General features: G+C 40.6%; 2 protein-coding genes across 2 annotated transcripts in view; both read right to left on the bottom strand.

Moving 5' to 3' along the window:
• mapkapk3 (MAPK activated protein kinase 3) lies at positions 1–26,200 on the bottom strand. Its single transcript, XM_061833752.1, has 10 exons — positions 25,580–26,200; positions 15,088–15,227; positions 11,396–11,460; positions 9,282–9,361; positions 9,074–9,200; positions 8,797–8,872; positions 8,596–8,720; positions 5,065–5,150; positions 4,882–4,962; positions 1–1,652 (listed from the first exon to the last, which is right to left on the bottom strand). Exons 1-10 carry the CDS (start codon positions 25,871–25,873, stop codon positions 1,497–1,499), a joined length of 1,230 nt encoding a protein of 409 aa, XP_061689736.1. The 5' UTR covers positions 25,874–26,200; the 3' UTR covers positions 1–1,496.
• Positions 26,201–26,377: 177 nt separating this feature from the next.
• Positions 26,378–27,692, bottom strand: part of dnah1 (dynein, axonemal, heavy chain 1) — a 44,612-nt gene continuing 43,297 nt past the window's right edge. The window contains exon 79 of the mRNA XM_061833755.1: positions 26,378–27,529. Within this exon, the coding sequence (XP_061689739.1) occupies positions 27,408–27,529 (122 nt within the window). The 3' untranslated portion in view covers positions 26,378–27,407. The remainder of the gene's footprint in view (positions 27,530–27,692) is intronic.

The raw sequence follows: 27,692 nt of genomic DNA, 5'->3' as shown, positions 1-27,692 counted from the left end.
TCAAACCAGATAGATTTTATTAGTGCACAAAATGAAACATGCATCAGCTACATACAAAATCAGTGTGCTCAAAGAACAAAAACAAAACATGAACTTCACACAAAACACAAAAACATAACTCTGCAAAAATTTACTGCGTTTTGGGCCCGATGACTCAAATCTCACCCCCCAATTTTTTCTTAAATGCATGCGCTTTTTAAACATCCTAGAAAAGTGTATGACCATACAGTACTTGGTTAAAATATTTAATATAAAAACACAAGATTTGTAAATACAGCACCCGTCTCTCCCCCACCAGCAGCCTCCCAGGAAGTTGGATGCGTTAGCCGCCGCTTGGTGTATTCACAGGTGGGACAATAAGTAGATACAACATGGCCCTCTGACCTGGAGTGCTGTAATGTGACGCCAAACTAGTGGGGGCAAAGTGTCAGCGGATTTCATGTTTGTGGATGGCACCAAAACCCAAACTAACAAGGGTGTCTGCACATTGTGCGGGATATTCATATATGTCGGTCTTATGCTGAGAACTGTGAAATCATCCGGCTAACCCGACTTCTGACATCACAGTGACACCGTCCCCGAGGTAAAAAAAAAAAATAAATGAATAATCAATTCGAGGGGCGACACGAAGACTGCAATTGTGTATTTTGAACGTCGTCGTGGCCCCGCAGCACATATACAATGAATGGGTTTGCAAATACCTCCTTGAGCTCTGCAATGTGCAGGCCTTTACGCACACACGCAAACACTCACGGACATGTCTTGACTTCAGCAGAACCCCAGATTGGACTCACCAAATAGCTGGTGTTCTATTGAACCAAAGAACTACTGCTTTTCTGTAGGTGTGAATGTTTGTCTGTATGTGCGCTGCAGATGGTACGCGACCCCTCCTGGGTGTACCCTACCTTTCGCCCAAAGTCTGCCAGGATAGGCTGTGGCTTACCCTAACAAGGATAAGCAGAGTAGGAAACGAATAGATAGGTACTGAACACAGAACGTTTTGTTTTTACTTCAACTTTTCCTCATCGCTGGGACCATTTTGCATTTTTTTTCTATGATATTGATAATCTAAGGACAAAAAAAAAGCCAAAGAAAAAGTACAACAATTAAAATTTGTGGAGGTGTTCCTTTGCATATCAAGGGAACCTTTGTTGAACTTTAAAAAAAAATGTTGGTAGAACCCTAAAATATACAACCTTTCCCTGTAAATGTGCGATAATCAGTTTAGTGCAAGCTTGAAAAACAGACCTCAGATTTTGGCAACAAACAGCGCTCATACTTGCATACTGTCACTCAAACAAAGGGGCAGGATCTAAAAATGTCATAAAAAAACTTTTACAAACACATAGAGAAAAAGGTACAGTCGGGCCCATTTATGTGCTGTTATTTTGATAACTTTGTTGTTTCTTTGTCCAAATCTCTTCACTTGTCAATCAAAAACAGTACCATGAACGTCTTTCTCCTTCATTGAATTGCGAAATTGTTGGCCTCCACCCTCACTGACTTTGGCAGACAGTAGAGCCACCCTTGGCCCCCGCAGCAGCTTTCTTGCGTCTCTTGTTGAGAAGGGGGTTACTGGACGTGTCCAGGTCCTTGATTTTCACCTGGTCATAGTCGACACGCATGGTTGCCAAAGCGCTTGTCATCTCCTCCTGTCACACATTAGACACAGGCTCTTCACTCATTGCTGATAAAGTAGTCTTTTCTTACAGAAAGAGTTTTTGAAGAACAGATGCTTACTAGTTCCCAAATATGACCCATAATATGATACCCGAAGAGGCAATTGACCCCTCCGTAGAAATTGCGTCATCCGCATCGCTGACCAATCAGAGGCCAGAGATCTGCATAAACCACGCCCCTTTTTGACATCCACCGTTCCCTCAGACAACGTTGCATGGTCCAGTATAGCTTTTGTTAGCGTTTTATCGCGTATTTGGGTTCTTTAACAATAGATATGGTTAAGAGGTGTAGTCACGGACTTTGTAATAGTGACGACAGGTATCCTGAAAGGCTAGTTGGTGGAGTTCAATTTGTACCCTTTCCAAAACCGAAGACCCAGTACAAAAAATGTCTTCGATGGATCAAACTTTGTGGAAGACCGAATCATCAACTGAATCCATCTAAAATCAACCGGAACAGAAGACCGAGTACGAAAAATGTCTTTGATGGATAAAACTTTGTGGAAGATCGTATGATCAACTGAATCCATCTAAAATCAACCGGAACAGATATGTTTGCACGAAGGTAAGTCCTATATTTGATTTTCAATACATGTCTCATATAAATGAATTAGCAGTTCTTCGCTTGCATAATATAGCTACGTGTGAATGATTGACACACTTGATCTGTGTTGAGCGATATTTTGCGATGATCTGACTGCACTAATGTGTCTCTGTTCGGCGGCTCCCAAGCTAAGCTAAACCGGACTAGCGAGTCCTAAAAGCCTTCGACGTGCACCGAGACACCAAGACTGATGGAAGGATGTTTGAGGACACTATTAAGTAGTGATTGTCGTACTCGGTCGGGACTTACGTAGGTTTGGCACTAATTCAAGAATAATTATTGAGGGGAGCGTGTGACGTTACACAAAGAAAACGAGAGAAACAACTCGTAAATCAAGCCTCGCCACCTTTTCCTTCATACGGTGGTTCACAAACGGCTATACAGATACATATAAAGATTCTGCACACAAGTGTGATATGTAACACGAAAATAGGAAACCGTCAATGACGAATTCGTCTTTGGGTTATAGTATATTATTTTATGTGGCTTCTCGGGCTTCCTCTGACTCCGGAAAGATCTCGCGCTAATATCAATGGTTTCTCCGTCGATATGCATGTAAATACCATTGAAATACCCCTCACTGAAATACTTGAAGCCCTGCTGTCTGCTTTTCAACGATATTTCACTATTCGCGAAGAATGCGAGTGAGAAATTAGCTGGTAAATCGGACAATTTCGCTCTATTCTTTTCTTCCTGCGCCGCCATTTTTGCTAATTGTTTGTCTGAGGTTAGCACACGTGGGGTGACGTAACTTCAGGAGGCACGTTTAAGTGCCCTGTACGGAGGGGTCAATTGACAAAAAATGTTGCATAAATTACTTGTGACCACTGCTTGAGATTGAATGCTCATATCTTAGTCTTAAATAAAAATTTGGGGTCACCTTTTCCATCCTATTTTGTCTATAGAAGTAAATACATAAAAGCAACATACTATAGTTTGTTATGTAGTAACAGTTACTGATACAGTTCCGGAAGTTAGGATCTACTGCATGCAATATACATACTTCCCCTATCTGGTAGACTTCCATGTTAGGGTTTTGCTTTCATTTTTTCCCCCCTGTCATCTCTGCCTTCTATATAATTTTTCTTTGTCTCGAGATTTTTGGATATATGTAGCAGTAATAAACAGTTACGCATAAAAGCTGCTCCCTTTAACATCCGATATTCAGTATAGTAGAAAACAGGAGAAAAGGATAATAGAGGTTATTAAAGACATTGAAGTTGTTTAAAGTGAAAAATTAAGCTAAAAGATGCCAAATACAGAGTTAAGAATTCAATCAATTCATTTGTGCACGTTCAAATTTGCACTGGTCTGTTATTACACCTGCATGAATCCAGGACCAAGAAAAGAGTGTAGCCTCAGCTTTTTTAAAGAAGTAGTTGAGAAGGTAAATATTTACACAACTCCCATAGCGCCACTGCTGAACAATACTGTATTGTGTGTCTATCATTGAAGACAATTGTGGCTTATGCTCTTATGACATCATATATCAGCTGCTGAGAAGGATTGGTGCTATGTATTCATGGCTTATCGACACACAATTGCACGCATTGAAAATACCAATTTCTCAACATTATTTTGTTGGAGAAGTTATGCTATACTGTAGCGCCAAATGTGTATGCACGTGTTTGAATAACTGGACCAGTGTTATATTTTTAGTTAGTCTTTATTTAGTGAACAAAGACAGGATGACATTTCTTTGACTTTTGCGTTATTTTACTATAGAACCCATTGTGGGACCTCGGGGGAAATTGTACATGATACTGTATATTTAAACCAAGGGCACTAACATGCACAAACAACCTAAATTCTAACATTTGCTGAAAGAAACTGTATTAGATGTGTATTTGGCACCGTTGTGTGCTGTTATACTGTGGTTTTGTATTCTATTGATGGTTTCTATTATATAATTGTGACCTGATACAACAGTATTTATATTAAGTGGTGGAATAAATTGGGTAAGACCCCACTGAACAGTGAAAGGAGTAATAGGCCTACACTGAAAAGAAAGAACAAAATATAAGCCATAACATTTGGAAAATAACACTTGATTAAATTACAGTATTACAAATAACGCGCATACAGAATTTTGTACAGTTTTGTATTATTAATGGTGGTTTGCATAGTTTCTCTCTAATACCTGTACGTATATCTTTCCAATACGAAAACCCGTTTCTTTAGAATCATGACTATTAATAAATCACAAAAATGTACTTTGATATTTTTCACTTTCATTGTGATCCCAATTGTTCTTGAATATTTTTTAGTTATCCATTCATTGCTGCAGGGATTTTTTTTTTTTTTTTGGTATTTCGAATACAGATCTATAGGTTTATGTGGCTCACATTCAAATTTAGTGCGTTGTTAAACTATTTTTTTTATACTTTACAAGTGATTTTGAGGATGCCTTGTGAATTATTAAAATTGTCAATTCCCAAGCATTTTGACCTCATGTTTTCATCCATGAAGTATGGTTTATTGTGAAAATTTTACGATCACTTCCATAGATAGGAACCCTGAGACTTTTGGAACGAGAATTTATTTTCCTTGTAATGCCCCAAAATGACCAGATGAGTTCAGTGTTGTTGTGCCTCAGACCTTCACTTCTTCCCACATCTCTTTGTCCTCAGTCAGCACTCGGGTGGTGTGCAGCGGCGTGGAAGGGACCACCATTGATTGCTGCAGAGCCCAAACACACACAGCCCCACGTGTAAACACAACTTAAACAGGAAGTTGCACCGGCAGAATCAAATGTGTGTGGGCGTGTCTGGGAAAACTCACGCTGATCCAAGGGTGTTTCATAAACTGGCTGATGGTCATTCTCTCATTGGGGTCTGTCTTCAGCAGCAGGTGAATCAAACCTTTGCCTGAGAGAATAAAAACAGCACAAAGGTAGTTTAGGAGATCCTAATACCAGCAATATACTTAAACACCTTCTTAAAAGGGCATTACATGGAAAATAGTCTTTTCATTGTTTGTATTCACAACAGAACCTCTTTTTTGGGCTATTGTTACGCCGTTAGGTCAAGCAGAAAGGAGGATCTGTAGCCCTTTTATTTTGGAACAATTTTACTGTTCCATAATGTAGTTTTAAAACTGCCCACTGTATTTGTTTGGATTCTGATGGACATTTATTGAAAATTTCAGACAGAACAAAGTTTTAAAGGGGAGTAAGTAAATTTCTTTCGGCTTGTCCCTTTCGGGATCGCCACAGTGTGTCATCTCAGATGAATGCAAATATATAATTTTTACGCCGGATGCCCTTCCTGACGCAACCCTTCTTGAGTGACAGAAAAAAAACGAGAGCAAGAGAACATGACAAGATAACCAAATAATATAGGAAGCGAAAACAAAGGACATTAAGGAGCCTATCCCAGCTGACTCTGGGCGAGAGGTGGGCGACACCCTGAACTCGTCGCAGGGCACCAGTCACGCCTAGGGGCGATTGAGTCTCTCCAATTAATGCAGGTTTTTGGGATGTGGGAGGAAACCGAACTACCTGGAGAAATCCCACGCAGGCACGGGGAGAACATGAAAACTCCACACAGGCGGGGCCGGGATTTGTAGCCCGGTCCTCAGAACTGTGAGGTGGATGTCCTAACCAGTCACCCACCGTGGAGCCACTTTCATGTGCAATACATCTGAAATGGAATTCCTTTTTTTTTGTTTTTGACATTTCAGCAGTATTAATGTTACAAGTGTTCATAATGTTACACTGACTCACAATAGTAATTGTACTTTATAGGAATAAATCCTGTGCCTCACTTTACATTCCTGTATTGTAATGTTGGTCATTGTGGTGGCAATTGGAGGGCCAAAGTATTTTTTTACGTGGTATTGAGGTAAATGGAGGCTTTTAAATACGTGGTCAAGGCCATATATTTTACACACATGAGTACCTACTCATGAAGTGACTGCTTAGAGCTACTGTACACCTTCCCCTTGCCGTCTCACCCTCACCCGCTTTGCTGCAGCAGACTCAGGACTGCGGGGAACGTTATGAGGTGGTGGCGACTGTCTCACTAACATGTAAGACATTTTTCTACTTGCCTGTCTTAGGACCACACGTCATTGCGCTCACACACCCACAAGTGTTTTGCTCTTGGTGGGTGAGAAAAACTCATCATCTCAGGTCATGAGTAAAAGCATCTAAGTATGTAATTGGGCTAGCCGATTCAGTGTTGACCAGTGTCCTGCTGTTATTGTTGAGATTTTTTTTTTCCTTGTGGTCCTCGTGCTTGTCGAATCTGCGTGTATTATCGTGTTACATTGTTTTAGGGTTTTACATGGGACCAAAACTACCCAGGGGACCTGTCTCCCCCGCACATAAATTTCACCTATTCAGTCACGATAAGGGGCCTCACCACCTCCAAACGTATTGGATTATTTTGCCCCAGATATACATGCAGTATGTTCTACCTTTACTGCATAACATCACTATAGATTATGTGGACATGAAATCGAGGTTAACATGTTGAAAGGGTTTGAATGACAGAAGTACAGTAGATAGTCTCTGTTGAAGTTGATCTAAAAGCTGCTTTATGGTGTTTTTCTTCAGCAAAGTGACCAAGCTATTAATTTGTGATTTGTAAAATAAGCCTTAAAGAACCTTGCCTAGCCTTTACAAATGGTACAGTCTGGCTGGAAAAGAACAGGGCCTTCCCCAAAATGTTGGATGCTTGGAATTGTTTAGATTATGAGTGTCCCATTTTTTTCCTTTTCCTCCAAGTGTCACATACAGAAAAGAGACCCACTTTCAACTCTGCGGTGTATGCAGAGATGCGGTTAATTTATGCATTTTTTTCCTAACGGCCGCTAGGGGCACTCAAGCAGATGAGGTAAGAGTGAGACAGGTGGAATATATGTGTCGAGAAAGACGCAAGTTTCATGCAACTTCGCGCTTTGTTCATGAATAAAATTAGCATGTACAGACCCTCTTCATGGAAAATGCAAGAAGAAATGCATATGACACAGCTTTCAAGTTAAAACCAAGCTGGCCGATAAAGAAGGAAATTTAGCATAAATGAATCAATGGTGAGACGCTGGAAATGGCAGCGGGAAGAACTGGAGAAATGTAAAAAGACGAAAAAAGCTTTCAGAGGGAATTAAAGCAGGTAGCCTGAACCGTGTTGCTGCTGTGTTAACTGCCACTTCTCAGTGGCTTTTCCCGCAACGTTTTTTTACCCAGCCCTGTTAGTGCTGTGTTACTAGCGTATGGCCGCTGTGTTACTGCCGCGTCACAGGCACTGTTTGGAAAGAAAAGCTATGGTATCTTATTAAAACTTTGAAACCTCTTTGTGTAACATCTTTCTTTGTAAATATCTCATGTTTCAATGTGGGGCGTTTGCGGTTTATGGGCAGGTGCGGCTTATGTATGTACAAAATGTTTTTACAAAATGTTTTTTTTCCTTTCCTGAGGTTTATAATCAGGTGTGGCTTATAGTGCAGAAATTACAGTAGTACCAAATTGCAAACTGAAAATTTTAATTTTGTTTCTCGAAGCCCATTCATGTTACATGTTCAAAAATTGGACCTTAACACAAAGGAAAAAGTAGACTAAAGCAATTTTGCTTCTAAAAGAGAAGTATCATTACGGGCGGCATGGCAGGTGACTGGCTAGTAGGTCTGCCTGAGAGTTCTGAGGTCAAAGGTTCAAATCCTAGCCCCGCCTGTGTGGAGTTTGAATGTTCTCTGTGCTTGTGTGGGTTTTCTCCAGGCACATCCCAAAAACATGCATTCATTGGAGACTTTAAATTGCCCCTAGGTGTGATTGTGAGTATGACTGTTGTCTGTCCCTATGTTCCCTGTGATTGGCTGGGAACCAGTTCTGGGTGTACCCCGCCTCCTGCCTGATGACAGCTGGGATAGGCTCCAGCACTCTGCGAACCTTATGAGGATAAGTGGCTCAGAAATTGGATGGATGGAATTATCATTATGAAGAGAAAGAGTACTATTTTATTTGTGTATAGTGTTTTTGTGTGTTTAATTTAGAAACGCTTTAGATGAAATTAATGTATTAGCATTACTACTGGTATTCTTACTAGTGATCAGGGACATCACATACAAGAGAGATGTGTCATGACCCCCCTCGCGCTGCTCCCACCTCTCTTCTTTCTTTAAATAACATTGTGGGCCGGCCATGTCAAATGATATTTTTAGTATATGCCACAGGACTCTAAAATGTGGACTGCAGGGTACAAATGGCGCCTGGGTCAAGGTTTGGATAACCCTGGTTCAGATTAAGAATTAAAATACAGGCGCAGCTCAGGGGTCAAGCACATCAGAAGCTTTATCAGTGGTTAATGAAATAACCTTCATGTGACACATCAGCCCACTCTGGGTTGGGAAATTCATATTGACCCATCCTGATCCGCCTCTTCATCCCTGGTGAAATAGCTTGACCCGTGTTGGAATAAAACGGAGGGAACCCGCACAACCTAGAGATGAACAAGGGAGCGGTTAATCCCTTCACTTTGTTCGAGGTTACCTCAGTGATAAATGTAAGATACTCACAGGATGTACATGATGACTCCCAGGGACCACATGTCACATGACTTGTCATATTTCTCCGGACCCAAAACCTCCGGTGCTTTTCAAAGAGCCAGATAATCACAACCAGGGAAGTGGGGGGGGGAGGGGGGTTGGGGGGAATAAATGCAGTGTCGTATTCAACTGTAAAACTTGTTTCTCAAATTCATGCATTTTATACTTCACTCAGAGCTGCTCACTGTGTCTGAGCCTGACCACAGTCAGTCCGTCTTAGCACAGGAAGTAAAAGAGAGGAACTAACCCACATAATATGGTGTGTAGCAGGGAGTCTGGAGAGGGTTGTGCTGTGTGGTCTCTTTTGCGAAGCCAAAGTCCGTTAGCTTGAGGACTCCATTTCTGTGCTTGGAGGTGTACAGTAGATTTTCAGGCTATTGGAGGAGAAATAAAATGACGCAAGTTAACAAAACATTGTTGAAACCCAAATCTAATTGTGAATGTGTTGATCTCACCTTGATATCTCTGTGAGCAATGTTAATACTATGCAGGAACTCAATGGCTGTGCCAATGTCTCTCATAATTTCAGACGCCTCTGGGATAAAAGAGGTTAAAACAAACAATCTCAAACCGGAAGCCAATGCAATGAAACGGAAAAATAAAGAAAGGCAATTCTCTATTGGTTATCTAACTTCAACTGTATTTACTGAATCTAAGAGTACCAGTTATCTATTTGAGGGGAGGAGCTTAATTTGTTTAAATGCATGTGTAAGACATGGATGTCCATTGATTGGTCCTCACACAAATGTGTAATGTATAATGAATCAATACTGGTAATATCCACTACAGTACTGACACAAAAGGCAGCGATGTTCAGCTTTTGAATGAAATGAACTATAACATTTACAGATGAACTTAAAGGACCACTGTCATGAAATGCATGATTTTTAGTATGTTATGAATGAAAAAACGGCAGCCAATATGGACATATGCGTTTTTTTTTTTCCCCACCATAAAATGTGATTTTGACGTATAGAGCTTTTTGTAACTCCCACCATGAAAATCCTCTCAAGGGATTTGTTTTCGAGAATAAACAGGAAGTGACGTAAAGGACAGCGGCGCCCCCCCAGTGGACTCATTTGTTTCCATTAGTTTTACCTTCTGGAAGGTAGCTCGTTGTTCCTTCGTGTTAGTCAAAATGCCAGCTCGTTGCATTGCTGGACATTGCTTGAACACTCGGGAGGATGGATTTAGCCTTCATAAGTTTGAAAGAGACCTGGTTCGTCGTGAAAAATGGATTGCACGGGTGCAGAGGACGAGAGCTTCGTGAGTTCCAAATCACAGGTAGGTGTGTATACAGTTACTAAAAAAAATAATAGTTTGGGGCGGACCACGTAATCCGTCCCTCATAACGTAACAAAAATCCGCGTACGTATGACAGGCGTGCTAAATGTGTCGATGTGAGCGTGGGATGGCATCCAATCCATTTTCCACGATGAACCATTTGAAAGCGTATGAAGAATAAATCCATCCTCCCAAGTATTCGAACAATATCCAGCAATACGAATAGCTAACACGAAGGAACAAAGAGCTACCTTCCCGCAGGTAAAACTGGTATAAACACACAAACCCATCTGAGTGGGCTCCTGCTGATAGCGTCACCTCCTGCTTCTTCACCAAAACAAATCCCTCGAGAGGATTTTCATGGCGGGAGTTACAAAAAGCCATTTACGTCACCATTTCAGCTGCATTTTTTTAAATTAAAAACATACTAAAAATGATGCTTTTGTGGGACTTTGTCAGTGGGACTTTAACGTGACCCTTTCTTCACTTCTGAATGTCCACCTGTCCACTATTGCAGTACCGTACTCTTCGAACGACTTCAAACAAGGCGCTGAATGGGAAATTTCACAAGTGTTTTATCCAAGAATCATCCAATACGTTTCCAAGGATGTGCGCGGTTATGCCCTCCTATGATTCTTCCAGTCTCCACATCTCTGTTGCAATCTGGCTGATGACACTCTGTGACACTCAAAGCCAAGTGGCCACTTCCTTCTGAGAGCATCCTGTGTGAAACCTCACAATGGCGAGCGACTGTTGATAAATTGTTACATGTCGTCTTTACACTCACCCCCAACCCTAATGAGCATGAGCGCTATAGAAAATGGACAGAATATTCAACTATAAAACTTGTTTCTCCAATTCATGCATTTTATACGTGAGGCAAAAGTCATCTGCTTTCTATATGTTCTCTTACCATCACATATGACAGTGCAAACACATCTACCCGAAGAGTCCGGTCAAAGCAGACAAAAGTTACCATGGAGTAAGCTTGAAAATAGCTGCAAAATAGTAAATAAGCAGAGCATGCAAACTCTATCGACGAAGACGAGCTGAGATTGAAACCCCCAAATTAAAGACCTGTTATGCAGATATTCAAATCACTTACTGTGGTGCGGCTACGGCACTTAAAAAATAAATTGAAAAAAGGAGGTGTTTATTTGGGATGGCTTTTATTTCAACTGGACGATGCACCTTTTTAATTTTTTGAGGACTCTGTACGTTATTTGGTATTCTGCAATGACTTGAGTCTAAACTCCAACTTCCAAAAAACTTGAGCTGTACTCACCTTTCTCTGTGAAAGCCTGGTCTCCTCTGGCTTGGATGCGGCTGAACAGCTCGCCTCCTTCCATACTGCGCATGCACGCACCCACAGACACACACAGACACACACACACACACACACACCACACACACACACACACACACACACACACACACACAACACTGAATGTTGACCTGTGCAATGAACTCATTGTAGTTTGGCATTGAGAATGCTACACAGTCTGACCTCCAAATTCAAACGCGATGTGTTCTGTGGTACTGCTTCACCTCCAAGTTGTGCTATTGTTAAATAATTGTTTTTTTCCGTGCAAATGTTTGTGAACGACTGTTCCAGCTTCAATCTGTCACCACCAGTAAGCCTTGATGAACCATAAACAATTTTGTGTACGCGCCCAATTGTAAGTATATTGAGACTAGAGTAGACCATCATCTGAGCCAATAAAGGTTGAGAAAAAACAGTCTTGTGTATAATAAGGAATTTACAATAACATCTGCCTGGTAATATGTGTGCATGTAGCGGTAACTGATATTTAATGAAATGTATTCATCATTTACCGAGCAGCCAGAAGCTTTTTGCATTCACAAGTTTTAATTTCCGCTTCTCTGGTTGTTATGAAACATTTACTTCATTGTCAACACTGGCACCCTTCCATATTGGCATTATAAGAAAAAAAAAGATACAGAAAAAAAACATGCAAATCTTTTTGCTGTTGGTGTCTCATGAGAATTGATGCCACATAATAATAGTTTGAACTCCATGTTTGACTTACAAGCCTTATTTCTCCAGAAAAGTTCAATTAAACTCCAAATTGTTACTTTTGACCTTGGAGGTTTTAGTGGACTGGGAACACGAAGAACAAAAATGACATAAAACGCTATTTTGTGATGAGCACACCTAAGAGGATGTAGACACCAAGACGTGAATGAGCACAGAAAGAAGACAGGCGTAAATGCACTTTTGTCCTTGACTGACAGAACTAAATATCGTCCTCCGCTGACCCCCACCATTACAGGAAGTAGCTAACAACAGACTGAGATCACCGCCTTTCACACACACACACACACACACACACACACACACACACCACACACACACACACACACACACACACACACACAAACGGACGGTTACTACAAACAGTACAACAAACACTGTTGCTGTGCCAGTACATTTAGTCAATAAATAAATGACTGGCCATGTATCAAATAATGTGAAGCGATCTGTTTCAGTTCACAGTTGTTTATGTCCTTCTGTTTACAGTAAGTAAGGGTGTCAACCACAAGTGGCACAAAAAGATTCCCCACCTTACACAATTACCGCATTCGCTTTACAATCCTGGTTATCTATTCTCAAAGACAACAGGTCACCGCCTCAGCATTCTCAAAGGAAACTGCTGACAGCAGACGTTTTTAGGAGGAAACCACACAACAGTCTGTGAATTTCCGAACCACTTAATAACTAAATGCAAAATTAATAAGACGAGTACACAAACCTCCGCCATGATTTAAGCACCTTGTAAACCCAACGACTGAACGACTCCAATTCAGAATATTAATCGCTAAAAGTTGAAGTAACGCTTCCTACACATGAAAAATGTTCAAAATGAGAGGTTTTGATATTGATTTGGTTCAGACTTTTTGTATTTTTTAATGACTTTTTTAATGATTATAGACTCACTACTACTACATTTAAAAATCCAGATATTGTTCTATCAACAATGTGGATTATTATTAAATGTAATGGAAATATTATTTGAATAATTTCTGTTATACCATTAATTATGTTTATTTACATTATACTTATGCATTTAAAAAATAAATAGATAATAATTTGTAGAAATATATCTTACAGAGTTACTTTTAAATTATTATTTATTTAAAGTGTGGCACAATTATTTGTATGTTGTGTATTTTTGGAGATGAGAGTCCTTTTGTAAATTTGGTGATTCTTTTAGTGCCAAAATTAGATTTCACCTAGAAACATCTCTAAATTGGAAAAGTATGATCGAAATTCCACTCTAGCTCAGACTTTCCAATGAGTCCAGCTAGAAAACTGACAGCCAATCAGTGTTTGCCACGCCTGCAGTGTTTCCTGTGCTGACCCCCCCATTGTTTGTGGATATGTTTCACCAAACAGAGAACGTCCACTATCTGGCATCCTGTGGTCGAGTTTTGTAAAAAATTATAAACAAACAAAACAAAAATAACATGTACAATGTGCAAGCCTATGTGTTTCAGAATACACACAGGTGGAACTTGAGGTGTTGTAGAGCGGGCGTGACGCTGACGACGAACCACAACAGTCGAGAACTTCTAGACAGGCTTGTTTTGAAAGATTGGTTTTCGTGTTCTCTTTGTGACCTAATGCCAACTGTGGCAGAATGCCAGTGCTGTCGTGACTTTGAAAAGGTCAAACAAAAAATGGAGCGTATCGGAATGAACTTGGATCACGATCAACATGTCTGCATAACTTCCTCAGATAGATAGAAAGTTGTATGTTTGGACGAAGACGTGTTACATATCAATTTACTTATGATCCATGACAATTTGATTAAAGGACCACTTGTACATCCAGTGGAAAATCAGGGTGTACACATTTTTATCAGTCTTGGAATCCTATGTGAATGCTATGTGAGCTATATGAATTCTATGGGCTATGTCCAAAGTTTATCAAATATGCAATCTTATTTTCCGAGTACGGCGTAGGACTATGTAATGGTTTATTTCTATCTGGAACATAAAATGAAAAAAAAAATTGGGACTCCCCTAAAGAGATTACACATATATATCAATTCATCCCTTTTCTTAGCCACTTATCTGCACAAGGGTCGCGGGAGTGCTGGAGACTATCCTAGCTGTCAACGGACAGGAGGCAGGGTACACCCACGCGCAGAACATGCAAACTCCACACACGGAAGTCCGGGATTGAACCCGGGTCGTCATAACTGTGAGGCCAATGCTTTATAGCTCCACCACTGTGCCTCCTCATAAAGTATCTTGTTGCTTACACCGACACACTGTGAGGCCAACGCCTTACAGCCATTCCACCGTACTGCCTCATAATGTATGTTGTTGCTTATACAGTACCGGCACGAGGCTATAGCTAGGCGGCTAATAACCAGTAATGGCTAGATGCGTGCAAATTTCCCCGGCTGATGAACGACCCTCAACTGTGACAGCCACAGCTTTACCCTGTCAGGTTGACCCCATGGGAGGTTAAAGAAGGACAAATTTGGGTGCGCTTTCTCAGTTTATTTGCAATCTAGTGCAGAACAAGTGGGCCTCTTGGCTTAGCTAGACCGAATGGTCTGTAATGTTAAGCACCGGTGACGTGACGGGGTGGGGTCATGGATGTTTCTTCCGGGTCTGGCTGTGAAAGTTGGCACATATACAGATAATGCTTGGATTTCAAAAATGTTTTTTATTTTCAATTTTTTTTCAATTAATTTCCAAAATATATGTAATTATAATATAACTTCAGATTGGAGAATTTATTGTACGTACGGATTTTGGACAAAGTCCTCCTTTAACTCCAGCATGGCCACAACCAATGAATGAATGAATGAATGAATGAATGGATGAATGAATGAATGAATGAGGAAATGGTTCTTGGTTATTTACTGTAAAATTGCAAAGTAAAATTTGTGATGCAATTTGAATAATTTTGAGTTGAACAGATAGCTAGCAAGAAAGTACCACTCCATGATGATGAGCAGGCACTTCTTCCCATGATACATGTTCTCATAAAGGCTGAGGATTCGGACAATATGCGGCCCGCCAGACACCCTCCAATGAAGCTCCACCTCCCGTCTCGCTTTCGGGCTGTCGTATAGGATCTGGAAGACAAAGACAGAAAAAAACAACTTAATGTGTGCTACAATAAAGAGTCCAACCTGTTTCCAGGACAAATATGCCACTGAATGTAAAGTATTAACTTCACAATAGAAGATACAATTGATTACCAAAGGTGTAAATGGGATAATAACTCTTGAACCAAAATTCTGAGCCAGAAAATCTTCTTGTTCTTCAGTACAATATGGGAAAAAGCTATTGTGTATATGACATATGTAGATTAATGAACATATACTGACATTTAATGGCATAAAAATTACAATAGAAGCACATTCTTACAGCTTTTTGAGCACTGTAGTTAATTTCATTTTGAAATTCTATGAGTTAGGAATGTTAATGTTATGATGATGACAGTTGGACCTTGGACTAATTAATTTCAGAAGAATTAAGGTGGAGGTGGGAATGCATTAGGGATCAGCTCTGAGCCCCTTCCTGTTTGCTGTGGTAATGGACAGGCTGACAGACGAGGTTAGACTGGAATCCCCTTGGACCATGATATTCGCAGATGACATTGTGATATGCAGTGAAAGCAGGGAGCAGGTGGAGGAACAGTTAGAAAGATGGAGGCATGCACTGGAAAGGAGAGGAATGAAGATTAGCCAAAGGAAGACAGAATATATGTGCGTGAATGACTGAGGTGGAGGGGGAAGTGAGGCTCCAGGGAGAAGAGATAGCTGGGGTAGATGACTTCAAATACTTGGGGTCAACAATACAGAGCTATGGTGAGTGTGGTAAGGAAGTGAAGAAACGGGTCCAAGCAAGTTGGAAAAGCTGGCGGAAAGTGTCTGGTGTGTTATGTGACAGAAGAGTCTCCGCTAGGATGAAGGGCAAAGTTTATAACACATTGGTGAGGCCGGCCATGATGTACGGATTACAGACGGTGGCACAGAAGAGACAACAGGAAGCAGAACTGGAGGTAGCAGAAATGAAGATGTTGAGGTTCTCGCTTGGAGTGAGCAGTTTGGATAGGACTAGAAATGAGCTCATTAGAGGGACAGCCAAAGTTGGATGTTTTGGAGACAAGGTTAGAGAGCGCAGACTTCGATGGTTTGGACACATCCACTGTGTGTGCGCACCTTTCAATGTAAGTAAAAGTGACACATTCAAAATGGTAGATGTACTAATACATCCCTAGCGCAACGCAACACATTCAATAGTAAATATATAGAAAGCAAAGCATGCTCTGTCACTGGATGCTGTGGTCTTGGAGCGCGGTCGGAGCATTGGACTGAATTTCTGAGCAGACCCCAAACACGAGGCTGGAGCTAGGATTGGCTGGAAACTGCATAAAGTCACGATGGGAAGCGCTCCTTGCCATAAAAGAAGGGGACAAGAACTTCTGTGGTCTTTTCAACATGCACGCTGATCTGAGCCCCATCGGGCAGAGCCCAGCGCTGAACTTTCTCCAACCTTAATGTTTGAGCTTGTATTCGAGACGAAAAATTTTTAACTTTTCATCTGGCCTAATCGTTGAAGTTTTACCACGACCAGAATAAAAGAACCATGAAATAGAGGGTTGTGGGGCTGGCAGTTTATATACGGGCCGCGACTTTTCTTTGTTCTCTTTTCATAACCTCTCACAGAACGGTCAATACTGACATCGCATACATGTCCAGTCAGTGTGTATTATTGGATATGACAGTCAAGGAGTGATCTGACTTTCACAAGATTGCCTTGGTCACAGACTGGAAAGACTGACTCATGGTCATATGAGAGACAAACGCACACACCCACACCCACGCTCACAAAGATTATTAAGACAAGCAACATGCTTATTTGTTGATTCAAGTTATTTGAACGTTACGGAGGAAATTTGCAGGGAAGTCTACAATCAAAGTGATGCCAGAACTACTCCTCGCTGTACTTGTGTGGACGAGGAAGTGATGGCTAGGAGTCTCGATGCACAGCGGCTGTACAGTTGAAAGTAGAAGTTGGGGGTTTCCGGAGACTTCTCTGCCAACGGGGGTGACTGAGTACAGTGTCGCACACCCAATGTGACTTGAATAAGCACTTTTGGTGTTGCAAGCTCATTTACAATGCTCATTTCCTGCACTTCACTGTAGTAACTAATAAAACAGAACGGATTAAAAATGAGACAAAGAGATCACCAGACATTATGGTAATGGTGTAGGCAGACTTGTCCCTGATTTCCCTCTAACCAAATTAAGAACCTCCTAAGCCTTCTATTGAACCCTTCACGTCTCCTTGGACGCCGCGGTTCACACAAAGGCTCTGTACCTTTCACCAAAAACAGCATCATCGAACGCAATCGCATATACAGTAATTACGGCTGTCACGAGCAAATGTGTTTTACAATAACTGAGGTTCTCGATTATCACATCAATTAATCAAATCAGGACTGTTAGTTTGAGATACACTTCTGACTTCTGACTCTGACTGTAAGTTTCAAGTGATTTGTATTACAGCTACAAAATGTGATTATTTTTGTAATAGATTAAACTGGCAATTATTCTTTTGCAAAAATTCATTATTCAGTGGTTTACTAATTTGGACTGTAACGTGAGAAAATTGGCAGAAGGGGTTAGTTAGTTCTTTTCCAAAATAAAAGCAGACAATTGCAAATGTCTTATTGTGATTAAACAACAAACATAATCATCCAGCTTTATGGGTACTTATTGTGGTTTACTAGCGTGCATTAAAATAAAAAGTTTGTTGCTGTCAGTAGTGGTATGTGAAAGAATGTATCATTTACCTTATTAGTTCAATATTTTCAAGAAATAAGAAACAACTTTTATTTAACTTTTATGCACAATATCATGAATCATTAAATAAGTACATTATTTAGCTTAGAATAATATCAAAAAACATTTTGTTTTGTTTTTAATGAATGCATACTGGTAAATAATTAACATCCTACTACGCTAGTCTATTTCCATGTTGGCTGTTGTGTTGTATGTTTTAAGTGCTAATTTGTGTAAAATATTGTATGAGTAGTATGTGTACTTTATAGGACAGATGTTTGTCATGTATTATAATATCATATGTATAATTAAAAATCCATATTAAAGAATAAATGGTACGATACTTTACATGTTTTTTTTTTATATGGGAAGGAATGTAACGAGAACCTTTATTGTGGGTGAAGAGGGTTAATGAGTCTATAAAAATCAAACACAAAAGCATTCAGGTCCCATGACACGCTGAAGCTTCAGAGCTCTAGTTGGAGCCGTCTAAATAAGAATTTGAGGTTTAATCAGGGTCAGTGGAGACTTATTAACTACTTTAACATACGTGTTGGCTTGAAGTGAAGCGGCATGAGGAGTGAGCCTGGGAGACAAAGTTGTTGTGCGAAGTTCCTGGCTCAATTGCAGGAATTTCCATCCAAAAAATTCATGCAATTGCTACCCTCATTGTGAGCATGTAGACAGGGAAACGCTAAAGCAGGATAAAGCATCTCAGCTGACTTGGGAAATCCATTTTCTATGCAGTTTCGCATTACCATGAGAACACTATCAATATTTCCCCTTTCAAATGGACCTTTAAAAAGCACAGAAGATTGTAGTCGTGGGGGATATATCGTGAAGTTCGATTCGGAGATGCGAGCAGGTATTGAGTCAGAAATAGTACTGTTTGCAGATAATCTATGGCACCCCAACATCATACTGGCAAGACAACTCACCATCGGAATCAGAAACAGAATCTTTGTGATTTGCTATGTCAAAAACGCAGGAGGAATTTGTCTCATTTACATTTACCAGTTGACAATGTGGGAAAATTAACAATCAATTCATCATTCAATTCAATTGCTGTTTTTGATGTCAATTTTTGTGATTTCTTTTTGTCTCTTGCATTGTTCTGAACTTCTGTTTTCCATGACTGTTTTGTATCGAGAGCCTCTGCTAGTTCAAGCCAAGTAGTGTCTTCCATTTTTTCCTCAAATGCTTCTAGACACGACTAATCACCAATAGAATTCAGATCGTGGTGCCAGCCGGGTCCTGGTCAACGGGTATTAGCTCTTATTTTGAAATGACAGAGAGGAGACCACTCAGGAGGAGATAAAAGGAAGTGGCAAACCAAAAAAGGAAATGAAACAGACAACCTGCTGTGTGAGTTACTGGTTCAAGAGAAGTCCAGGAAACTTAAAAAGGAACACTTTGGACAAACTACAGGGATACCGTCTCCCTGTCTCAAAAGCTGTTGAGACAGTTCTCCACAGTGGTCATCGAATCAGTCCTGTGTACCTCAATCACAGTCTGGTTTGCGGCTGCCACAAAAAAAGACACATTCCAACTGCAATAGACAATCAAACTGCTGAACAAATTGTCAGCACCACCCTAAACATCCTTGAGGCCTTGCACGCCACCTGAACTAGAACCAGGGAAGGCAGGATTCCATCAGACCATCCACATCCTGGCCACCAGCTCTTCCAGCTCCTTCCCTCAGTTAGGCGCTACTGACTAATGCAAACCAAAACTAGCAGGCATCTCAACAGCTTCTTCCCTCTTGCAATGAAATTCTTGAACAGCTAACGTCCAATTCAACAGCAGCATTTTTCTCCCTCTAGTTTCTTGTCACATTCTGCTGGGCCAATTATCAATAAACATTATAGATTATGTGTGGACTCACTGTGGTGGTCTGACCACTCTGCACCATGTGTACTTCTGTTGTTGAAAATAGTATGCTTCTAATATTTTTAAAGGTTGCAGAGCACAACAGTCCTGAGTCCGTGCAGTCAGACAAATCCAGGTAAAAGTAAGTGACTAATGGAAATAAATTGAATGAATGGCTTCCATCCAACCCTGCTACTTAAGTGGATTAAAACTATGCCCATAAATTATGTTTAGCACCCAGAGGAATTTGTAATTGAAAAGCTCAAGAGAAAGTGAATTCCATTCACCTCATTCCACATTAAAAACACCTCATCGTGCCCTTTGGCTTTTATTTGCCCCTACGGTTGACAACATTGCTAGGGTAATAAAATGGTACTATAAAACGTTTCAGGTGTCCTTTGCAACAGTGTTTTTAATTACAATCAGATATTGAGTCATTTTACAGCCGGGACAACAATACAAGTGACGAGTAGACATCGTTAATAGTTTGCTCTGTTGAATTGTTCGTTTCAGTGGTCACGGTTCAATACGCACTAAAGGACAATGTTCTTTTATATTCACTGTATCAACCTCTGACAATGAGTAGCAGTGCTAAGATACTCAACGTTACGCCATTTTGATGAACGCAGATTGATATGCTGCTCTTTTCGCAGCCATTCTAACCAAGAAAGGGTGCATTTGGAAATTCTGTTACTGCTTTTAATGCTGTCGACATCCGACCCTTTTCTAATCTGTGGACAACGGCGGTTTTTGCGACATGGTGCATGGATACTTGAGCCTCATTAGAAGAAGTTTGAGAATCTCATTGTTGCTCTGACCTCTGACGGCTGGATTTCAAGAGCGATGCAGTTACTCGACTTAATTACATCATATTACTGAGGTGTGTAAGATTAAAAGCAACATTCTTTGAACATGCCTCAACAGTCACAAATGATTTAACCAAAGGTCTGACAGAAGCTGTGGAGGACTGGAAGTTAGCACAACCAAATGCATGGGTATGTGTCAATACATGGTAGAAAAGTCAATTCAGTTAAGTACTCATACATTATATACAGTAATAATCAAACTACAACGTGAATTTTGAGTATCATAGCACCCCTAATGCATACATATTCCAGTGATTAATTTTCCGTACCACTTATCCTCACTAGGGTCACAGGGATGCCGGAGCCCAGCTGATGATGGGTGAGAGGCGAGGTACAACCCGAACTGTTCGACAGCCAATCACAGGGCTCTATATTCATTTCAATTTATTGAAAATCTTTATCTAAATCTGTGTGCTTGTTTTCATGTGTCTTGACTCACATGCGCCGTGAACACACGGATGCTAATGAAAGCATATCGTACTGCGAAGACAAAAGGATGAACATCACTCATGGCAGTTCACTGCTTGGTGAATAACAAATCACTCATGACTGTATGTGCACTATCGTCCCTCCCACGCCTGCACCCATTACTCATTCAACGCTGCAGTTCCTTCATCAAATTCATTCATAGAAACTCAATAATTCTGCGTCCAACAAATAGCACAGCTTCTTTGACCATTAGGGAGCAGCCTTACTACTACGGCATTTTACAACTGAATGGAAAAGTATCATAATTTCTCGTGTACAATGCGCACCGATGTATAATAGCACACCCAAAGTTGACCTCCAACTTCTTGAAAAGCCTTCTACCTAATGTATAATGCATTACAATGCATGATTAAATATGAAAACATTAAGTATTATCTGTATTTTGTAGTTTTTTTTCTGAGAATTATTCTAAGTTAAACACTTTATTTGAACACACAATACTTTGTTTTTATTTACTTTCTCCTATTTTGAAATTCACAGCCCTACCTCTACTTAGTAAATGAGAAAACACACATATCTGCTCATTTGTTTGATTATCCATCGATCCATTTATTTTCTTAGCCGCTTATCCTCACAAGGGTTGCGGGAGTGCTGGAGCCTATCCCAGCTGTCAACGAGCAGGAGGCAGGGTACACCCTGAATTGGTTGCCAGCCAATCGCAGGGCACATTAAGACAAACAACCACACTCACAATCACAGCTCGTTGCAATTTCGAGTGTCCAATTAATGTTGCCGGATTTGGGGATGTGGGAGGAAAGCGAGTGCCCGGAGAAAATCCACGCAGGTACGGAGAGAACATACAAACACCACACAGGCAGGGCGGGGATTGAACCCGGGGTCCTCAGAAATGTGAGGCCAACGCTTTCCAGCTGCCCCACCGTGCCACCTATGTTGGATTACCCAGGCACAATTTCAAAGATGGTTCAATTCTTTTAAGAAAATATGAAGGGCCACGAAAAACAAATCTTAATTTTACTTAATGGGATTCAAATGAAACAGTCAAGCATTTCAGAAAAGCATTATCATTAAACAAAACATAATCACAAAGAAATGAATGATGGTTTTTGTCCATTGGTCGTGTTGAAAAAATATATATATATTTCACAAAATGTGCGGCGGTATGTAAACTTATGAACATGACATATGGGAATGAGAGTGTAGGCTACACCTTTCTCATCACTTCTCGGAGGCAGTAGCATATCGGAAAGAAAGAATACAGCTTTTTCATAACCTCTAGATGGAAGCATACGTTTATATAATTCTAAAATGATGTGCATATTCCAATGTAGCTACGGATAATGTGCACTATTGACTTTTGACAATTTTTCTGTTGAAAAAAAAAAGCGCATTAAACACGAGAAATGTTCCTACCTAACAACCCTTGTGAACAGACAACGGCCTCTTGGCCAAGCGGTCTCGTCTTTTTTCTATTCCAAAAGAAACATACCATAAATGATTCGGGGGGGCTCCAATTTGGAGCGTAAATAGTTGTTTTTCAGATGAATTGATGAAGCCTGCTTGGATGAGAAGCAAAACGTCTTCTAAGACGACCAAAACGATCCAGTTGTGAGAGTTTCAATGCCCTGAGAAACACAGCACTTCATAAAGTGATTCAGTTCAGTTCATTGACACTATATAATCGTTGCTTAGAATTACTTTTTCGCAAAACACGTTAGTCCAGGTATTGTAATAGCAAAACACGGTTCACATGAGTCCATCATGCTGCCCAAGGGATACTCTCATCACATTAAATCACAACCCGTTAATTGACCATTACGAACTAGACTTTCTAGCCAAAAAGAATATGCGCCTGGGTATGTGTTTCTGTAAACACCAACATCATTTTTGACTTTCACTTTTGTTTCTTCAAAATGTTCATGTCATACATCTTTTCTCAGCTTCGTCTCGCTCCCATCCCAGCTCTGCAGGTCCTAGTAGTGCATTCCTGCTTGGGCAGCTTGAATCTCCGTGGACTGCTGCAAAATACTAACTAACTCTCAACGCCAACATGCGAGCTCTAAATTGTGCACCCAGAAAAAAGTGTCACACTGCATGGACATGTGCATACTGGGAGCACGAGCCCGGTGAGGCATGGACAAGGTGTGCAATTTGAGTCTCCGGCAAGCATGCATCAGGCGTCACACATACAGTTCGAACAGTATTTCAGCCCCTGTATAAGAAACCGAAGCCCATGAAAACTGTTTGTCACAGTTGTGTCCAAAATGTTTCATCTGAGGGCTGCACCCAGAAGAAAAAAAGAAGAATTCGAGGGCCACTCTGACATTGTTTATCTTTGGATTTAACATGCTAAAACCAATCAATGCGGGTAGATTAGGGTTGGGAGGGGATATATGATGTGGTTGCAAAAGTAAATTCAGGGGTCTGAGCTTTATGAGCCATTTATACTTTTATTGTTTGTATTTTTGTAACTCGTACACATTAAAGATTCCACTGCATTTTGTGAGTGATTATTATTATTAATATCATTATTATTATTTTTACCATTGGTTAAATATAACTGTCTTTATCTGATAAGCATGTTGGAACTAGTAATGCCTCCTCTCTTGCAGCCAGAATCTCACCTACTTTCAACCTAGACTCAATGAAGTGTCAAATGTCAGACTGCCTCTCTTCTCAGTTTTAACCTGACTATATGAAACACAATTGATATTCCTAACAGTAAACGGAGGCCGAACAGGTCACCGTGACCACAAAACTGTGATGCGAACCGAACCGTGGATTTTGTGAACCGATGCACTCAGGGGGTTGTTTCCGATATAGATGATATGGGCAGCTGCCCAAGGCTACCATCAATTAAAAACTACATTTTATGGTTATTTGAGTTTCTTTCTTTTATATTTACATTTATTTGATGCTCTTACACATTCACATGGGTCAACTATGCAAACAAAGGAAGAATTTGAGAAGAGGCAAAAACTTTTTTAGGGCACTGTATATTGTTGCAGTGGGGCTTTCATTTTACACCGTGATATATGAATTTTAGGACAGATCGCCCAGAGACACTAACTTCGTGGTGTCACAATACTTTTGTTCAACTTAAAAAAAAAAAAAACACACACAAAGGTGTTTTTCTTGTGGTGGTTATCTTATTTTTACATGTGCATAACTAGAACATTTAAAATGTGAGCTACGTGAAGCACTTCCATTAAACAGAAGTCTGTGGTTTCTTGCTTTCCCAGATTAAAAGTTGTCATTCTTCTTGTATGGAAGTTAAAAATCATTAAAAGTATGACGTGTATAGAAAGATAAAGGTCTTATGATGCCAGCGCTTACTGGGATATATGCCAGCCACTGGAAGCTTTCCATCCATTCTGAGTACCGCTCATCCTGTTCGGGGTTCCGGGGTGCTGGGAGCCTATCCCAGGTGAATTCAGGCGCAAGGCGGACGGACTCACCCTGAACTGGTCAGCAGTCAGTCGCAGGGCACAGATAGATACGAACAACCATTTGCGTTCACATTCACAACAAAACTTAGTGGGAACGGAACACAGGCAGCCCACACCTAAGTCAGGTGTGTGTACCACTACACTATCAGTGACATTTGGATGCTTGAAGTGGAAATATTTCTCTGCGTAAACATAATAGGCATGTGTAGGGAAAGAAAATTAAAAACTCAAGCAGGGCATGTGTGCAGCACATTCAACGGACATGGAAACCCCACCTGAGACCTGAGAGGACGTCTCCACTTTTCACAATTTAGAAGCCTCATTTTTGTACCTAGCATGTACACACTAAGCGACTTTCTTTCAAATTTGGCAGGCTTGTTAACAACATTCTTTGTGGTGTGTCAACTTTGACACATTTATTTAAAGTTTAAAGGGACTTTAAGAGCTGTGTTTAGAACTTTTTACAAGTTCTGAATGTCATTATAATTTGCTTTTCTTTTTTTTTAATTGAAGGCCAAAAAATGTATTAGAATCAGATTTTTTTGTGGAGGGAGTGAAAAATTGAGGACTTAAGGCCATATCACCCAGCCATAATTATTGGTGCATCAAAATTGTTATTATTATTAGTGAGGGCATATAGTAGTAAGTACCAGTGCATGGGCCAATAGAGACCGCAAGATGCCTCCAAAGTAAAAATTGGTTTGGCATGAGTGCATAAATAGCAAATAGATGAGTTTTCAGGACAGGTTTCCAAAATCACAAAAAAATGTGTGTGTGTGTGTGTGTGTGTGTGTGAGGTGGGGGGGTGTCACTGTATGCTGTGAAATTGTTCCCTTGCAACAAAAATACTGTACAGAAAACTGAATATGTACTGTACCAGTAAAACATTTGATTAGAAATCTCTCCGTATACATCTAACCATATAGTTATTGTTCAATCGTATTTTTAAAGGCAGTTTTTGCTGACACAGTTCTTGGATTCCTGTGAGGCGGTGCTACAGTACCTTGAGAGCGCACTTCTGTCCAGTCTTCTTGTTGAAGCACTCCAGAACTTTGCCATTGATTCCCAAACCCAAAACTTGACTGGATATTTTATACTCGTCTGTCACTGCGTGTCTTTTGATGTCTAGTCTGGCGTTTCCAGGCAAAGGGAATAGCGTGTCCCCCTCGGTGGCCGAGGCGGCGGCGGTAGCGGCCGGTGGTGGCTGTGTTTGGCCGTCACCGGACGGTGAGTCGTGCTCGGCTTCAGCGATGGGCGCACGCGGCGGCTTTTCTTTACAGTTGCCATCCTGCAGCATGTTGTCTCGTCCAGTGAGTCACCCCCCCAAAAAAAAACAAACAAACAAAAAAAAAAAAACACCAATGACTCGACCGCTGTCCGGTAAATGCGTCAAGTGACGCGCCTGGAGGTTGTCCTGGATACTGGTCCAAAAATGTCTTTTTGATCTACTCATTCCCTGGAAAATCAAAAATGGAAAAAACCCCTCATGACTTATTTGTTTTCTTCCAAAGTAAATCGCAACATTCCAACAGGTGTGCTGGGATGAAGTCCGTGAGTCCAGACAGTGAAGCTTGTCCAGGATTCAGCCTGCGCTCACATGGTCCAATGTCAGAGTGTGGAAGTGGAAGCACCCTCGAGCACCGCCCTCCTCGCACTACTGACTGGTCTCATTTCACAACTCGACCCCAGCGGCTGCCTTAAAGGTACAGGAGCCTGTCAAATGTTCGTCAATTAAAAAAAATAAAAAAAAATGTTCGTCAGAGGATGACAAGATTGCGCAGTACAAATACCTTTGGCTAACATAGTTTGACACTCAAGCACGAGGGGACTGACCTATTTGCAGCTTTTTAAACATGTACCACCCACCTTAATATTATTAACAAATATTCGGGTTTCTCGCCCCTCTTCTTCATTTTCTTGGAGGGGACAGCCGCATTTATATGTCCCAGCCCACCCCAAATCTTTTTTTTTTTTTTGTTCTTTTCAAAACAAACAGAAGTATTGTAAAATAGACACAAAAATATATTAAGAGTGTAAATAAATACTGGTTTTATGAAATGTATTTAATGCAAAGCTCACCCACAAACTGAACATTTGGAGGTGCAGTCAGTCAGGTATGTAGGTAGGTAAGACTTCAGTCTTAGCATCTTCTCTACAGACCTTGTGGGTGTTTTCATTTTGTTTTTGTCCATTTGACTTTTTTCCATATTTAATACATGCAAAAAAAAAAAAAGAGACAAAGCAGGGCTCATAATTTGAAAAAAATGCTCATTCGGTGCACTCATAAGTCAAGGTATCACTTTACATTATACTGTATATGTAGCAATTCACTGCGATTTGCTGGCAACAGAGTTAAGCTACACGCTTGCCTATTCCCGGATGACAGCTGGAATTTGGTCCTACACTCCCACGACCCTCATGAGAATAAGCGTCTCACAAAATGGATGGATGTGTGTAGCAATCCTGTAATAACCATACACAATTACTACATTTCATATTTGTTGTTAGCAACTTCCTCGTTCTTGGAGTAACATGGACAGATGGGTAGTGGTACCATTATGAGTCTCATAGGTGGATAGTTCCATCAGTATCAAAGTTGTTCAAAAAGTGAAAATGGGTATGTGTACTCACATTTATCTGGATCCCATGAAATTAATTTTTGGGGGGGTTATTTGAGTTTTTTTTGTTAAATAATCTGTCTTATTTTATCTTTTATTTTATTTTATCTGCTGTGAAAAAGGTAACCAAAAAAAAAAAAAAAAAAAAAGCAACTGGTGACCCAAGTCCTTGACATAGAACGTCACTGTTCCTTTTCAGCTCAGATTGTGTTTTTAATAGTCCAAAGCACAAATGAGGGCCACTCCTCGTTTGATCCAGTGTCCTGGAGTGAGATCTGTAGGCAGCTCTACTGCAATCACATAGTTGGTAGAATGCCCGGTAGTAGACAGCGTTCCTGTAAAAGCACATCAACACTTCAGTGTTCGCACTGACCAGGGTGCCAGCGCAAGGTGACGCGGTGCGTTGTGGATGGAAAATACAGAGCGGCACTTTCTACGCCAGGAAACATGACACTGTCTGACGTCAGTCTATTTTGGGATCGCATAAAAGAACCACAC

This window comes from Syngnathoides biaculeatus, chromosome 10 (assembly GCF_019802595.1).
Source record: "Syngnathoides biaculeatus isolate LvHL_M chromosome 10, ASM1980259v1, whole genome shotgun sequence".
NCBI classification, from domain to species: domain Eukaryota; kingdom Metazoa; phylum Chordata; class Actinopteri; order Syngnathiformes; family Syngnathidae; genus Syngnathoides; species Syngnathoides biaculeatus.
Note: the sequence above shows the minus strand (reverse complement) of the source record. Positions and strands in the feature narration are given on the sequence as shown.

Excerpts from the sequence above, each read along its gene's own strand:
- mapkapk3 (XM_061833752.1), bottom strand. The coding sequence starts at position 25,873 with ATGCTGCAGGATGGCAACTGTAAAGAAAAGCCGCCGCGTGCGCCCATC. Across the intron at positions 8,873-9,073 it reads CTACACACCATATTATGTGG|CACCGGAGGTTTTGGGTCCG; the intron begins GTTAGTTCCTCT and ends CTCTTTGAAAAG. Across the intron at positions 4,963-5,064 it reads TGAAACACCCTTGGATCAGC|CAATCAATGGTGGTCCCTTC; the intron begins GTGAGTTTTCCC and ends TGGGCTCTGCAG.